Source organism: Parasteatoda tepidariorum, chromosome 6 (assembly GCF_982258835.1).
Source record: "Parasteatoda tepidariorum strain Cologne lab strain chromosome 6, Ptep-v5.0, whole genome shotgun sequence".
Lineage (NCBI taxonomy): Eukaryota > Metazoa > Arthropoda > Arachnida > Araneae > Theridiidae > Parasteatoda > Parasteatoda tepidariorum.
In genome coordinates this window covers 31844308-31859853 of record NC_141760.1, presented here as the reverse complement: position 1 = coordinate 31859853, position 15546 = coordinate 31844308, and the positions used below count along the sequence as shown (strand labels likewise).

The window sequence follows — 15546 nt, the reverse complement described above, 5'->3', positions numbered from 1 at the left end:
TAAAATAGAAATGTATATATATATATATATATATATATATATATATATATATATCGATTTTTTTTTAGAACAGTAAACATTTTCAAACAAGACGTACGCAAACTCCTACTAATGTATTTTTATTATCTCTATCAACTAATACTACATGTAAATAGGTTGTGAAAAAAATATATCAATCAAATTAATAAAATATAGGCACGATCAAAGTTTCCTCGATTTCAAACAATCTCTCAGTATTATCTTACGCAACACTCAGAAATCAAAAATCATTCTCAATGCACACTGTGTCTTCAAAAACAACTGAAACACTAAAAATAATTGGCTAGGGTCTTGACAAAAAATTTCTCTGTAATCAATCTAGATATGTTTGAACAATGCAGCTTATTATCATAGTATATCTAAGATTATCAAAACAAAGATGGAAAAATAATTGTAGTTCAAAAATAAAACAGTATCTGAAAAAGGTAGATATGCTCTACCTGTTGGGGGAAATCAAATGATGTTATCGATTGGCATATGAGTCTAATATTTTGTTTGTTAAGACAAATTTACTAAACTTCGAAAAAGCGCGATGTTATTTCTATGTAGGATAGTGTTAAGACATCTATTTTATGAACCTTTTTTACTTTAAGCTCTTAATGGTGACTATATCATTGACTTTATAACATTTACTAAAGTATAAGTATTGAAATACGATGAGTTCAACCAACACTTTTTACAATACATAATGATAATAAATAAGTTAAATTAAATAAATAATCTAGTTCTTTAAACCTTTCACACCTCGTTTTACTTATTAACAACATAACTTTCCCATTACAAGACATACATGCACGTTAACCTTAATACGTGGTTTTTGAAAAAAAGATTAGCTCTTTGACGCAGAATTTTTGTTAAACATACTTTTTTATTGTATTGTATTAATTTTGGACAAAATAAGTGAAAAATAATATATTTAATAATTTATGGTTATGCGCATTTTAATAATTTATGGTTATGAAATACAACATGAAACACAGGTGTCTTTTTCTGCGTTAAAGTGTCTTAAAAAATTCATTAACTGTGGTGTAGAACCCGAAAAGGGATAGCCAATTAAAGAGGAGGAGAGTTTGAAAATCAAAGAAAACAGATTGGTTAAGCTAGCCCCCCTTAAAAATAAATGAAAAAAGGGGAAAGGCGGGTATAGAGAGGTATCTGTCCCCACAGGAAGTGCAATGACCGCGTTGACCATCGAGGAAGGTCAAACAGAAAGTTAAAATAAATTTGAACTGCTATATAAAAAAAATAAAGGTTTAAGAAAATTAAAAAAAATTAGATAAAAGTAAAATATTAAATTGTCACGTTACACAAAGTGTAAATGTGAAAATTTCTCTGAAAGAATTGTCAAATTGAATTTCTTAAAATTATTGCTCAAAAACTTACGATACAATTTTTGAGTTGAAAAAATCTAGTTTCCTGGAAAACACTCAATAGAAGTTTTAAGATTTTTGTGTGTTGCACCACCCTACATGATCGCTCGAGGGTTTGTCAAAATCATTTCAACGCTATTTTACAAACTTCATGCGATTGAAAGAAATAAAATTAATTTTTAAAAATGTTTAGTTTGTTACGTTTTCCTCTAAGAATAGACTTCTAAGACGTTATCCTTTTATCGTCTTGCTTTAATTGCATTAAAAGAATGCAATAAGTAAAAGTGCATCCAAAAGAACTCAAAATTAGACTTCTGTCAATTTGTAGCATGCCATAAGCGGTCAAATAAAATGGCTCCATTTCGCTTAGCGCTTTTAAAATCTTCATTCTGTGTGAATCCACTGCTAAATAAGTATCACTGACCAAAAGTGAATTCCGATAAAGTTGCTGAAATTTTAGCTTTGAATGTTTCATTTCTTGAGGTATTCTTGAAGCAAATACAATCAGCCCAATTAAAAGCGAACCACTCGTTGAAATTGTTAGAACAGTTTCAACAATCGCAACTTTTCCCGGAACTGTACCAATTTGATCAAGGACCATGGCGAAACCTGTATACAAACCTGCAAAAAAAGTTGAAAAAATCAAGAACATCGGGATTTTTATCCAAGCTTCGAACATTTCACAACAATCAACGATGGAATGATATTTTCGAATTTCTTCTTGGAATGTTTGTTTCCTGAAGTTCTTTTCTATTGCTTTACCCTGATGATTCAAGGCTTTACTTAGACTATGACTAATACTGCTACATATGGTCATACATAAAGCAGGAATTGTGTTTCTTCCTGAGAAATACATTGCCATGCAAATGAAAAGCAGGAAGTATTCCGAAACTCTTCCGAATTTTACTATGTGGTTTTTAAAAAACCAAAATGACGAATAGCTTTGATTGTAGTGATAAGCAAAAGTAATGTTCATCAATACAGAAAACAAAAGTGGAATTGAAATAGAGAATATTAGTAAGACTTTTGCGAAAAATGGAGTTTTCGTGTTGTGTGCTTCTTCTATAGTTGAAAACTTAATTAAAAAATTTCCAATTTTTCTAGATTGATGCGTCATATAATGCCAAATGATGATTGATAGTGTTGCACAAATAATTCCAATGACGTTTTGTTTTTCTACACTACTATTCATCTTTTCTAAGAGAAGAATAACAATGGTATAAAAACACGTGATATGAATAAATATACTACCGAGTGTGAAAAACCTTTTTACGTTAACCATAATTGTCGAAAGATTAGTTGCTTTTTCAAAATCTTCTCGATAATATCCAATCATGGGCAGTACAGATTGTGCAAAATCTTTTTCGTTTGAAAAATTAGAACTTAAATAAGTTGAAATTTTTAACTTGCTCAGAAACTGCATTGTCTTACGGAAACTGCACAACTATATAATATTGTTTCACACACATTAAAAAGTCTGAAGGTAAAGTTTTTTCAGAAATGTATGCTTACTTGTAAGACCACGAGTACTGTCGTTCCTAACCGGATTGACTGTGTTTGTGAGAGGCATCTTGTCTATTGATTGATAACGTTTAAAAACAGGCAAAACAAAACATTTATTTTAAATAAAAAACAACAAAAAACAAAACAAAACACAGCGTTCCAAAGATATTTCAAAAAGCCAATTCAACGATATTTTCAGTTCTCTCTTTTTTCTCTTGCCATACTCAGAGTAACCTACATATTCTGAATACTTTTGGTGGCGCCAACTAATTGGAGTTAGTGTTTGCCGCAACATTCTCCCCACTTGAGTTTTATGTAGGAGAAAACTCAACACAATAAATTACAAAAAAAATACTAAAATTATGGCAGACATACAATTGTTATGTTATAAAATTTAAAAAAATTTTAAAACATACAAATCTGTATTTAACGTCCAAAAATGTTCATAGTTATTTAATGTTCACTGGCATCTTCAGTTACCTCTAAGGGATATAGTCTTTGAATAGGTCTTAGTAAAGTCCCTTTGTCCGTTTTCAATTTGACTAGTCTTACTCGTCCATCTCTTCCAGGGAACAGCTCAATAACTTTTCCTAACGGCCAGAAAATTCGTTTTCTGTCTTCTCTGCCAATCAGGACGATGTCTCCAATATTTATTTGGTCAAGTCTCTTGGAAACAGATGAACGCAAGAAACCTAAATATTCGATCCTGAATCTTTCTTTTAGTCTTTCTCTCAATCTTTGAACATATCTGTATCTCTTGTCTAAATTAGTTTTGTCAATTTTGTCTAAGTCGGCTACGTCGTTAGTAGGGAGGTCTTGAAGGAATGAAGATGGTGTTAAAGCTCTCAAATCTGGTTCTTCAGACACATAAGTCAAAGGTCTATTGTTCATGATCGACTCACATTCACAAACAAGAGTTGAGAGTTCTTCATGAGTCAGAGATGACCGTCCCAAGTTTTTTCTTAAGAGGTCTTTGAGAATTCCGATTAATCTTTCCCAGAATCCTCCCCACCATGGGGCGGATGGTGGATTGAATTTCCATTGGATTTGGGAAACTTCAAATTCTTTCATGATTTTGTTCCAATCAAGGCGCTTTAAGAAGGCGTTGAGGCCAGTGAAATTGGTACCATTGTCTGAGTATAGTGTAGCTACTTTACCTCTTCTAGCAATAAAACGCCGTAATGCTTGAACAAAAGCGTTTGTGCTAAGAGAAGGTATCAGCTCTAAGTGAACAGTTCTATATACAGCACAGGAGAAAAGGACGATCCAAACCTTCTCATTAGTCTTGGTCATCAAAGGTCCGGCCAGATCGACACCGGACACTTCGAATACAGCCGATAATCTAGTTCGATCAGGAGGCAGAGGTGGAAATGGTACTTCAAGATTTTTAACCATTTGTCTCTTGCAGGTGACACATCCTCCAATAACGGAGCGAACAGTTCTTCTACCTTTTATAATCCAAAATCTCTCTCTCAGGATTGTTAGAAGAATGGACGTTCCTGCATGTTTATTCAACAGGTGTTCTTGTTCAATAAGTCGGGTGACAACAAGATGCTTTGACGGAAGAATCAAAGGCGCAATGAATTCAGGAGTCTCATCTTCATTCAAAAGTCTAGACTTTAATCGAAGTATCTCCTCATGATCTGAAAACACTTGAAAGTTTTTCAAAGATTTTTTACCTTCTTCGTCATTGAAGCACTCTTTTTGTACGGACCGCAGAAGAGTCTTTTGTGCATTTCTTATTTCTTCTTGCGTTAAATCAACATTATTTCTTAAATCTTTAGCTTTTGGTTGGAAGCGTAACAACCATGCTACAACTCTGATTATCTTAGAAAACTTCGAAATTCTGGATGCTAAAGTAGTTGCAATGGATTCCGAGTCTACATTGATAGCCGAAACAACAGTCTTTCGTTTTTCCTTTTCAACTTCCTCTTCATTAACATTAGCTACTGTCATCGGCCAATCATCCTTAGAATTCTTCAGCCAGGCAAGCCCTAGCCACCACTTGGACTTCAGAAGTTGTTTAGCTCCACATCCTCTCGAGAGAAGATCGGCCGGGTTCTGGCTTCCTGGTACATGATACCAATTCTCAGGTGATGTCAGTCTATTTATTTCAGATATTCGATTGTTCACGAACACTGACCACTGTTCTTTCCTCTTAATCCAAGTTAACACAGTCGACGAATCTGTCCAAAAGTAGGTGTCAATGTTTCCTTTTTCGAGTTTTAAAGCAGAGTCCATAGAATTGAACAGTCTAGCTCCAATAGTTGCTCCCATCAATTCAAGACGAGGGATCGTTATTTTTTTCAGTGGAGTTATTCTTGACTTAGCTTGGAGTAGCTGGACATTTACAGAGCCATCAGGGGATTCACTTCTTAGGAATATACAAGCTGAATAAGCTGTTTTGCTTGCATCAACAAATGTATGGAAGCTGAGTTTAGATAAGGCAGTAACTCCCAACCATCTTGGGATCTTAATATCATTTAAGTAATGTAAGTCTTTGAACCATGAATTGAATTTTTTCTTTATTTCTTCATTAACTTCCGAATCCCAATGATCTTTAGTCTTCCAGGTTGCTTGAAGTAAAAGCTTAGGTCTTATTAAAGCTGGAGCAAGAAATCCAATCGGATCAAAGATTCGGCTTATCAGGGACAAAATTTTTCTCTTAGTTAATTTTTCGAATTCTTCCAGCTTCAGTGAGTCAGAATCAATTTTTAACGAGTCTAAGTTTTTATCCCATACGTAGCCTAAGACTCGCGCTTCAGTAGCTGCAGACGGGCAATCTAATAATTGGTTGCTTTCCCAACTTCTTAGGTCAAATTGACCTTCTTTCATAATTTCTGTAGCTGACTTTATAAAAGTTTCTAATTCAGTTAAATCTTGTACACTCGTTACGCAATTGTCTACATAAAAACTGTTGCGGAGTTTTTCCAACTGTTCTTCAGAATATTGTATCTTGAATGTCTGTTTGGACAGATGATGATGAATGACAGCCATCAATAAGAAAGGACTACTGGTTAGACCGAAAACAACTCGGCGATGTCTATAAGTCTTCAGTTCATTTTGTTCATCAATCAAAAGAAATCGTAAATAATTCCTATCTCTTTCATTTAGAGAGATTTGCAGAAATGCTCTTCTAATGTCAGAAATAACACCAATTTCATACAATCGAAATCGAGCCAAAATGGATGGTATTGTCTCAATAAAATTTATTCCAGTCTCTAAACAATCATTTAGTGATGGGAAGTTCGGATTCTTGGCTGAAGCGTCAAAGACGGGTCTGATTTTCAAAGAAGTTGTCGTTGACTTTTCCTTAATAATTGGGCGATGTGGGAGGTAATGTGTACCTTTAATTGACAATTCTTCTTGTGGAACTTTCTCAATCACTTCTTCTTCTATCCATTCATCAAAAACTTGCTGGTATTTCTTTTCATATCCCGTTTTTTCTAATTTCTTGTTAGTAGATTTTAATCTTTTAAGAGACAACCCATAATTATTCGGTAATAAAGCATGATCCTTTTTCCATGGTAAGCTTACTTCGTATCTTCCATCTGAATTTTGATAAACTGTGTCTCGAAAATGAATCATAACTGCCCTCTGTGTATCTTCTCTAGTGTTTTGTTCCACAGGGTCTCTAATACCAAGTAATTCTAAATCCCATAAAAATGAAACAGGTAATTCTTGAGAAAGCATATTTACAACCGTCATATTTAAATTATCATGGTTTTCAAACTGAGGAACCTTCCCTATTAATGTCCATCCTAATTTAGTGTCGATGGCGACTAATCCAGATTTTAATTGTTCTTGTTTACCCGTAAATAGTTTACCAACAACATCAGCCCCTAAAAGAACTTCAATAGGTCCTGAATTCCTACAATCAGTTATAAATATCCTTTTTTGTCTCAATTCTCGAATCCACGGCCCTTGTCTAATGCTAGAAACATTATTACAAATTATTTCCTGATCCAATGCATCTAAATTACAACTATATTTACCATCAAGGCTATCGAGATATATTTTATAACATTTGTGCCGTTGAATTTCTGTTTTCTTTCCCCCAAATAATGAGGTCGAAAATTCTTCTTCCCTTTCAAAATCAAAACCTAACTCTTCTGCAGTAGATTTCATAATATAAGACTTTTGAGAACCCGTATCTAAAATAATTCTAGCTTTACGCTGCGCTTTATTTCCCTTAATAATTACTACAAGAGTCTGTAAAAATACTTCTTTAGTTGCATGCACGCGCGAATGTAAGGTGCCAGTCTCTTTTTCTTCGCTTTCATTATTATCTTGTTTTCTTTCATCCGATCGATTACATTCTAAGTCAGGACACATAAATTTTAAATGTTTTCTTGTGCAAATAGAACATTTAATGTTTGATTTACAAGAAAAAGCCAGGTGCCCCTTCAATAAACAAATTTTACATAAACCCTTCCTTCTAATAACAGACTGTTTTTCTTCTAAAGGCATATAAAACGCTTTCTTGCAAAAACGAGTCTCGTGGTTTTTAAAACAAAATAAACAAAGGATATCATCGTTTGAATTATAACTAATTAATTCAGCCGCAGACGATTTCCGATCTCTCAAATTCAGATTCGCCGGTGGTGTCAAGTTCCTTCGTTCGAAGGGGGAATGAAATATTTCAGTTCTACTCAATTTTATTTTTTCTTCCGCTTGTACTTCGTTTTTCAAAAAATAAATTATCGCATCAAGACTGGATAGTTTTTGTTCGCTTTCTAAATTTTTTCTTTGGCGTTCAAATGAGCGTAACACATTTAATGGTAATGAACTTTCAACAAGGGGATACAAAATTACACCACACATCTCAGATGTAACTCCTAGTGAGTTTAATGCTCTCAATTGAGTTGACAGTTTATTGTATAAACAGCTTAAAGAATCATTCTTATTCTTATTCGCATTATTTAATACGAGTTTCAGGAGTTCTCTAACATAAAAATCTATCAATAGATCTTTTCGGCCATACCTTTCGGTTAAACTTTCAACAGCTAAAGGATAATTTTCATCTGTTACAGGAAAAGATTCCACAATTTCCCTAGCTTCCGATTTCAGCTTCGTCGACTGAATTAAATAATGAAATTTATCAGCTTTCGTTAAATTAACATTTTCATGAATATTTTTAAATTGGTTCCAAAACGTTAACCAATCTTTCAAATCTCCGCCGAATTTATATAATTCAACTTCGGGGAGCCGTTGACATAAAGCTTTCGGAGATTTAGTGTTCGGTAATTCGCCGTTGTTTTCGGAAGTAACAATTTCGTTTTCACACGAGTTCTTTTTCAAATTATCTAAGGAACGTTTAGCTTTTAATTGAATTCTCAAAGCTTTTTCTCTGTATTCTTCAACGGAATTATATTCAGTTTCGAATTCTTTTTCATCTTGCAAACTATCTAAATAACTATTATGTGTTATTTCCAAAATGTCTACCTTTTGTTTAAATAAACAAAGATCCGTTTCAATTTCGTCATACGTCACACTATCGCCAATTAATAAATTTTCTAGTTTCTTGTAGGCCTTAGTAAATGAAGCTCTTTGAGCGGTTTTATTTCTTTTTATTATTTCCATTTTTACTATCTTAATATCAAATTCTTAGTTTCTAAAACTATCGATTCTAAGCACATATAAATTACCGTTCTGGTATCAAATATTCAAATAAATATATATATATTTCAAATCTTCAAAAGTATTCAAATTGTCAAATATTTAATCTTCAAAATGGAAATTAATAAATCTTCGCCTACCTTTCTTAACAATTCTTAAGACAAGGCCGCCCACCCGGGGGCGCCAGAAATGTCGTTCCTAACCGGATTGACTGTGTTTGTGAGAGGCATCTTGTCTATTGATTGATAACGTTTAAAAACAGGCAAAACAAAACATTTATTTTAAATAAAAAACAACAAAAAACAAAACAAAACACAGCGTTCCAAAGATATTTCAAAAAGCCAATTCAACGATATTTTCAGTTCTCTCTTTTTTCTCTTGCCATACTCAGAGTAACCTACATATTCTGAATACTTTTGGTGGCGCCAACTAATTGGAGTTAGTGTTTGCCGCAACAAGTACAATAGAATTAGCTTCATAAAGAATCTATAAGAATTGCCCTTTTCTGAAATAGCCACGCCACCAGTTTTATATTCTTTTATTTTTCTGGAATTAGTAAATAAGCTGAGTACAAGAATGTGTGAAATCTTCTTATGCCAAATTTTTAATAACAGCTCTTGTGTTTTTAAGATATAATAAAGTTAATTGGCATGTTTTACATTATACTTGTATGATATGACAATTTGTATGATTTGTTGACACCATTCTACGTAAAAATAACCATCTACTTTACATTGTTTTTATCATTCATGCCAAGTACGAATAAGCCAAGTACGAATTTATACTATATTAGTTTGAATAAGCCATAATTACGGAAACTACTTGAAACAATCCTAGCATTTATTACTCTGGTGATTTTAAGCAATAATAGTTGGATGGTATTTCACATTACCCTTGCATGACATGACAATTTAAATGATTTCTTGACACCATTCCATGTAAAAATAACCATCCATTTTACATTGTTTTTATCTTTCACGAATTTAAATAATCGAAGTACAAGATTCTATGGAAACTACTTGCTCCAAGCCTTTCTTTATTACGTTAGAGTTTTCAAGAGATAATAGAGTTGCATTGTACATTTGACTTAATTCTTTAAGGACATCGCCTTGAATTCTACGTCAAAATACCGTCTACATAATGTATTTTTTCATCAATATGTTCAGCATATCTTGTTACTAAAACTGTAATATGACATAATTAGCGATATTCAAACACCAAAAATGCCTTAAATAAAAAGACCATTTCAGTTAAATTTCAACCAGGACAACACTTTAAAGTGCTGTCTAATTCTATTTGAGTTTATGAGTTTAGAATAAACAAGCAGCAGTTTTGACAAAGTTATGAAAAAAATGAATTGTTTAAGAAATCTGGCAAACCCCATTTGATGTTCCGAAAAATCAATAAAAAAGTAATTTTTGAAAAAAAAAACATTCAACTGGATTTTCTTTCAAACATTAGAAAATGACAGTTCTTGTGTTTGCTTGCGTGTAAAGGAAAATTACATTTGTGATAAGCTTGAAATTTTCAAAACTTCATCTTTTACAAAATCATTTTACGCAAATCAATAATTTTTTAAAAATTGTTAAGATTGTTTTATGCAATAATTTTACTTTTAATGTTAAATTTTTTGTTGATATGTAGATTCTAGATCATTTCTCATGAGTTCATTGATTTTTGTTTGGAAAAAAATATGTTTGTGATGAGTTTTTATTTTTTCTTACCTTAATAATTGATTTTAATTGATAAAAAAATAACAATTAAAAATGGTGAAAAGTAAGTTTCTTACTTTCCGATTGCTCATTTTAAAATGTAGGGATGACTTTTAAAAAATTATAAGCTTAATTACAGTTTATTAAAATTTTAAAATTACATAATAAAATTAACTGATTAAAATTATGAGACTTCAGTTTTTTTAAAATGCCGTTCACTTAAAGCGCAATTTCTGATTTGTGTGGCAAACGGAATTTTTTTCAATTATAATATAGTTTGCACCGTATTTACAAAATCATTTTAAACAGAGCAATTATTCTTAAAAACTCTTAGTATTGTTTTGTGCAATAATTTTATTTTTAATATTTAAATTTTTGTTAATATTTAAGAGAATCTAGGCTATTTCTCATAACTTGTGTCATTCATGATGGAAAAAATGTATTTGCATAATAAGTTTAGTATTTTTTCTAGGCTTTCCCATTGATTTTAATTGATAAAAAAAAAAAAAAATACAAATGAGGGAAAATTAGTTATTAAATGAGTTTCTCACGTTCAGAAAGCGTATTTTTGAAATTTAGAAATGACTTTTGGTTAAAATTATGAGATTTCAGTTATTCTAAAATACCGTTAGCTTAAAATGCGCTTTGGGACATATAGCAGACAATTTTTTATTATTATAATTAATTTAATTTTCAGTTGAACTTGGTTAGAACCTATGCATTAACCAACCATAATAAAAAGAATTGGATTACTTTTCCTCTATTTTTTCTGATATGTACTGGTCGATGTGTGATGGGTGTAGCCTCTAAACTGTTCCATTTTCTTTGTTGATTCGATTACTTAAATTACTGGTAGAGATACAATCTATTCTACTTTTTTTTTATAAACAAAAAACACAATATTTTCTTAATGTATATTCTAATTGGGCCTATGTTATTTCACTCTATATTACGAGGTAGAACACTCATTGATTGCACAAAAAATGTCTGAGTTCTCATTTTTGGTAAGCCGGTAGATGACTTTTGAAAATCAAAAGGCAAGTTCTCGAAATGTAGCAGTCATAAAGTCTATATTCATGAATCTCTGTCGAATAGGATCTTTAGAGGCTGGTATCAACCAATAGTTTGCCTTAGGGCCGGGAGAGCCTGGTTGGTAGGGCACTGGGCTCAAGTCCGAGAGGGCGTAGGTTAGATCCCCGTCGGCCGAAGAAATCTGTTGAGTCACAAAGTCCACCATGTTTCCATAACAAATCATATCTCTGGGGGTACTGATACAGGAGTTTCCTTGTCCTCTGGATTAGTTCAAAATTCAAAGGCTATGCATGGAGTTGAACATTAGTAGTCGTAAACTCAAAATTCTGTCGGCTGCTCAACGATGGTTATAAAATAAAACAAAATAATTTGCCTTGAAAGGCCCTATATAGAATTGTCTGTTCCACCCGATATTTTATAGGCCTTAGTAAGTCCATATTGAGCCCTATGCAAGCTCTTTTAACATTATATAAATATTTTATGAATGTCAAATATTTTTAGATGACAAAATACATCGTGATTCTGAACAAGACGGCAAAACTTTACTGGGTAATAGAACGCATCTACACGAGTAATATTCTTCATAGAATGTATGACCAGAACACAAACAGTGAGAAGTTAGGTAGTTTTCATTTGCCATATTTAAAGAATTAACACAAGAATGGGAAAAGATGCTTCAAAAAACTTTTTTTTTTCATGGATACAACGAAATTTCTCAAAAGGAAAAAATATTATTAATGTATAAAGAATTGGTCAAAGAGATGTCCAAATAAATTGATTCCTGTTTTCACAAACATACGTCACTCCTTACACCGCAGTTGTAAGGCCTGCATTGCAGCTGCTGGGAAGATAATTTGAGAAGTTTCTTTAAGCATCTCCTCGAGCAATTCTTTGTAGCACATCAGTTGCATTTTTTCTTTTAAGCAATTTCTATGTACATCAATCATATTGCCGTGGATTAAATATTTTCTGAAGTATTCGTGTGTTAATTCATTAAATGTGGCAGTGGGAAACTACCTTTCAATTTCTCACTGCTTGTGCTCCGATTATACATTCTATGACGAATATTGCTCCTGTATTACTAATTCCTGTATTACTTATCCTGTATACTTTTCCTGCCACAATTGATTGTATGCAGGACGAAGTATGATGGAGGGAGCCTCTGTTTCATTTTCTTTGTAAATATTAGCTTTGATTCTCGTTGATCTTCGAATTAAAAAGAAAAAGAGGTTCAACAGTTTCTGTTACGTAACGATCTTTTCGTGTTTATTTATGTTGGAGGTTCAAGCAGGGCTCGAAGAAAGTCAGAAGTTTTACCCGTCCCCGAGGACGGCTTGTCCAACAATGTACCCGTCCACCTTTGAAACTCACCCGTAGCTTCTAAATAAATAAAAATATAATTTTCTCTTATTTACTACAAACATTTATATAAATTGCACAATGAATTAGTAGTTACTAGGATAACAAATACTAGGTTACTAATAGTAAAACCTAGTATTTCTTTTATGAAATAATTTAAATGACAAAGGTCGAGTTATCTGGAATGTAAATTTATCCGAGGGTACTTCGTTTTTTAAATGAAACAAATATGACGTTTGCCAGTTCCACAATCAAGCCAATGATTTACAGAGGTTTCTGCACAGAAATCTGAAAGGGGTTTTCCATTTAGGTGGATGTTCATAATTGTGTTTAACGCTTCTCGTTAAAACCAGTACGTAATGTGTTTTTTTGTAAGCTCATTGCTGAAAAGTCTTTTTCAACCTCTGCAGTACTCCCAGACAGAGAAAACATCAATTCCACCAAGCGCAGTATGTTGCTGTATTTCTAGATTAGAGGGAGTGAGGCGCTAGACTCTTGTAAGATAACAAAAAATGAAAATGTATCACGAATATTAACGGGAAAATGGCTGTCCGCGCGGACGTCGGATTCGAGATATTTGTTGTCCGCAGGGAATTTTTGACCGCCGAGGACGGGAGGACGGGTGGTTTTTCGAGCCCTGGGTTCAAGTACGTTTCAAAACAGCTATTTTTTTAGATATGAAACAAAACAAAGTTAAATATTTACGTTTTGAATATTAGTTCGACTAGCTGTTATCTTCACTAGGTCACAAGATTAAAGATAAATAGTTGTCCTAAGTTCTATGATCCATTGGGACAAACTTACGGTACGTCAACCCTGGTCACTCTATGCATGTTCTTGTAGAATTTTTGTTGAGGTTTTCTTGAGCTCTACTGGATCCAAAGTAAAAGTTTTGAGAGACGATACATTGATATTATTGCATAGCATTAAGCTTATTCCGTTTTGCTGCGCAACTGTAATTGCATTAAAATCATGCAGTAGGTTAAGGCACATCCAATCGAACACAGGATTAGATTTTTATCGATGTGCAGCATTTCATAAATTGTTAAGTATAAAGGCTCCATTTCACTCAGCGTTTTTAAGAGAATCAATTGATGTGAATGCATAACTAAATCCGCTTTGTAAACCATGAGTGAATCTTGATAAAGCAACTGAAACTTTGATCTGGATTTTTTCATTTGTTTTGGTATTTGAGATGCAGCTGCAATCAATACAATTAAAAACCATCCGCTTGTAAAAATTGATAAGGAACATTCAATAATAGCCAAAAATCTTGAAATGTTGAATCTATTAAGATTAAAATAGGTTGCTACTCCAGTATAAAATCCCGCAAAGAAAGCAGAGAAAGTTAAAAGCATAGGAAATTTAACCCAAGCTTCGAACATTTCACAACAGCGAACTATTGAATTATATTTTCGAATTTCTTCGATGAAGTTTGGCGTCATAAAACTGACTTTTATTGCATTTCCTTGATAATAAAGCGCCTTGCTAAGATTGAGACTAATAGCAGTAAATACAGCCATGCATAAAGAAGGAACTAAATATCTCGCCGAGAAGTACAGTGTCATGCAAATAAAAATCAGTATTTCTTCTTCAAATGCGTTTACCTGGATTTTGTTGCTCGTAAAAAACCAAAATTCTTTATAATTCTTGTTTCTGTTATGGGCAAATGTGATGCTCATTGGGACAGAAAATAAAAGTGGTATAGAAAAAGCGAAAATCAACAACAACTTTGTTGAAATTTTATTTTCCATCTTATAAACTTTTTCTATAACTGAAAATTTGCTTAAGAATTTTCCAATTTTGTCTGATTGAAAACTCATGTAGTGCCAGATAACGAGTGACAGAGTTGAACAAATCATTGCAATAACGTTAAGCTTCGCCAAACCGTGCTTCCTGTCATTTAAAATGAGAATTATAATTGTATAAAAACTGGCCATGTGAATGAAGATGCTGCTGAGAGTAAAAAATCTTTTAGTATAATCTAAAACTCTGAGATAATTCATTGATTTTCTGCGACGACTTTGATAGTAACCGATCATACGCAAGGCAGATTGTACAAACCGTTTCTCCATCGACGATTCAAATCTTCTTGTGCTTGAATGCATAACAATTTTAGGTTTATGAAGACATTTCCTTTTGTGTTCCATTTTAAGTCATTTGTAACGTAAATACTAGTAAGCTAGGGACGAAATGGCTGACTTTCTGCCAAAAAAGAAGCTACTGTTTTAACCAGTAGTTGGCATGTTATTCTATTCAGATGATAATTAAAAGGATTCTAACATGCTCCTTATTTCCTTGTGTTGCCATTAGAAGCGGCTATAAGCCCTGGTGTGGCCATACGATTCCTGAGTGCCCTAGAGATAAAATGGTGACAATGCAACGGCTTTTCTCTGACCGCGATTTTGTCCATAAACATCTCTCAAAAAGTTAAACTGTCAACCAATAACTCTCGTGGTTTGAAAGTGTATCAACCAGAAGGAACTGGACATGCTTTACGTTGCCTCCTGTCTTGCTCTATATTTCATGTTTTTTTCCTCAATCATTATTGGACTGCCATTTCCAAGTAGATAGATTATCGAATGAATATTTTTTCTTGTATATATTCTTGCCATATGTTATCTGTTAACTGCCACTTTGGAAAAAAAATTATAGCGCTTTAATTTGGCTCCCAAAAAAGTAATTATTATCGACAACAGTTTTCATTGCATTGTATTAATAACAGCAGGATATGAGAATAGCCAATAAACTTCTTCAAGATGGAATTGAGTTTCAATTAACTCTGTTGAGACAAAAGTGTTTTCTCGTAAAACTGGTATTAGGTTATGTATATTCAAATTTCAATGCAATTTTATTTTATCTTATTAAATGCTCTTATTCAACAACAATAGTTCTACAACTAATTTTCAAAG

At 32.8% G+C, this 15546-nt stretch overlaps 1 protein-coding gene across 1 annotated transcript; it reads right to left on the bottom strand.

Annotated features, from left to right (window-relative positions):
- Positions 1 to 3365: 3365 nt before the first annotated feature.
- LOC147807760 (uncharacterized) lies at positions 3366 to 8495 on the bottom strand. Its single transcript, XM_087166802.1, has 3 exons — positions 8112 to 8495; positions 7897 to 7991; positions 3366 to 7263 (listed from the first exon to the last, which is right to left on the bottom strand). Exons 1-3 carry the CDS (start codon positions 8493 to 8495, stop codon positions 3366 to 3368), a joined length of 4377 nt encoding a protein of 1458 aa, XP_087022928.1.
- Between the last annotated feature and the right edge of the window lie 7051 nt (positions 8496 to 15546).

Coding starts and splice junctions, on each gene's coding strand:
- LOC147807760 (XM_087166802.1), bottom strand. CDS start 8,495: ATGGAAATAATAAAAAGAAATAAAACCGCTCAAAGAGCTTCATTTACT. Junction 7,992..8,111: donor TATGTCAACGGCTCCCCGAA/GTTGAATTATAT, acceptor TATTTAATTCAG/TCGACGAAGCTGAAATCGGA. Junction 7,264..7,896: donor GTTGAAAGTTTAACCGAAAG/GTATGGCCGAAA, acceptor TATTTGCACAAG/AAAACATTTAAAATTTATGT.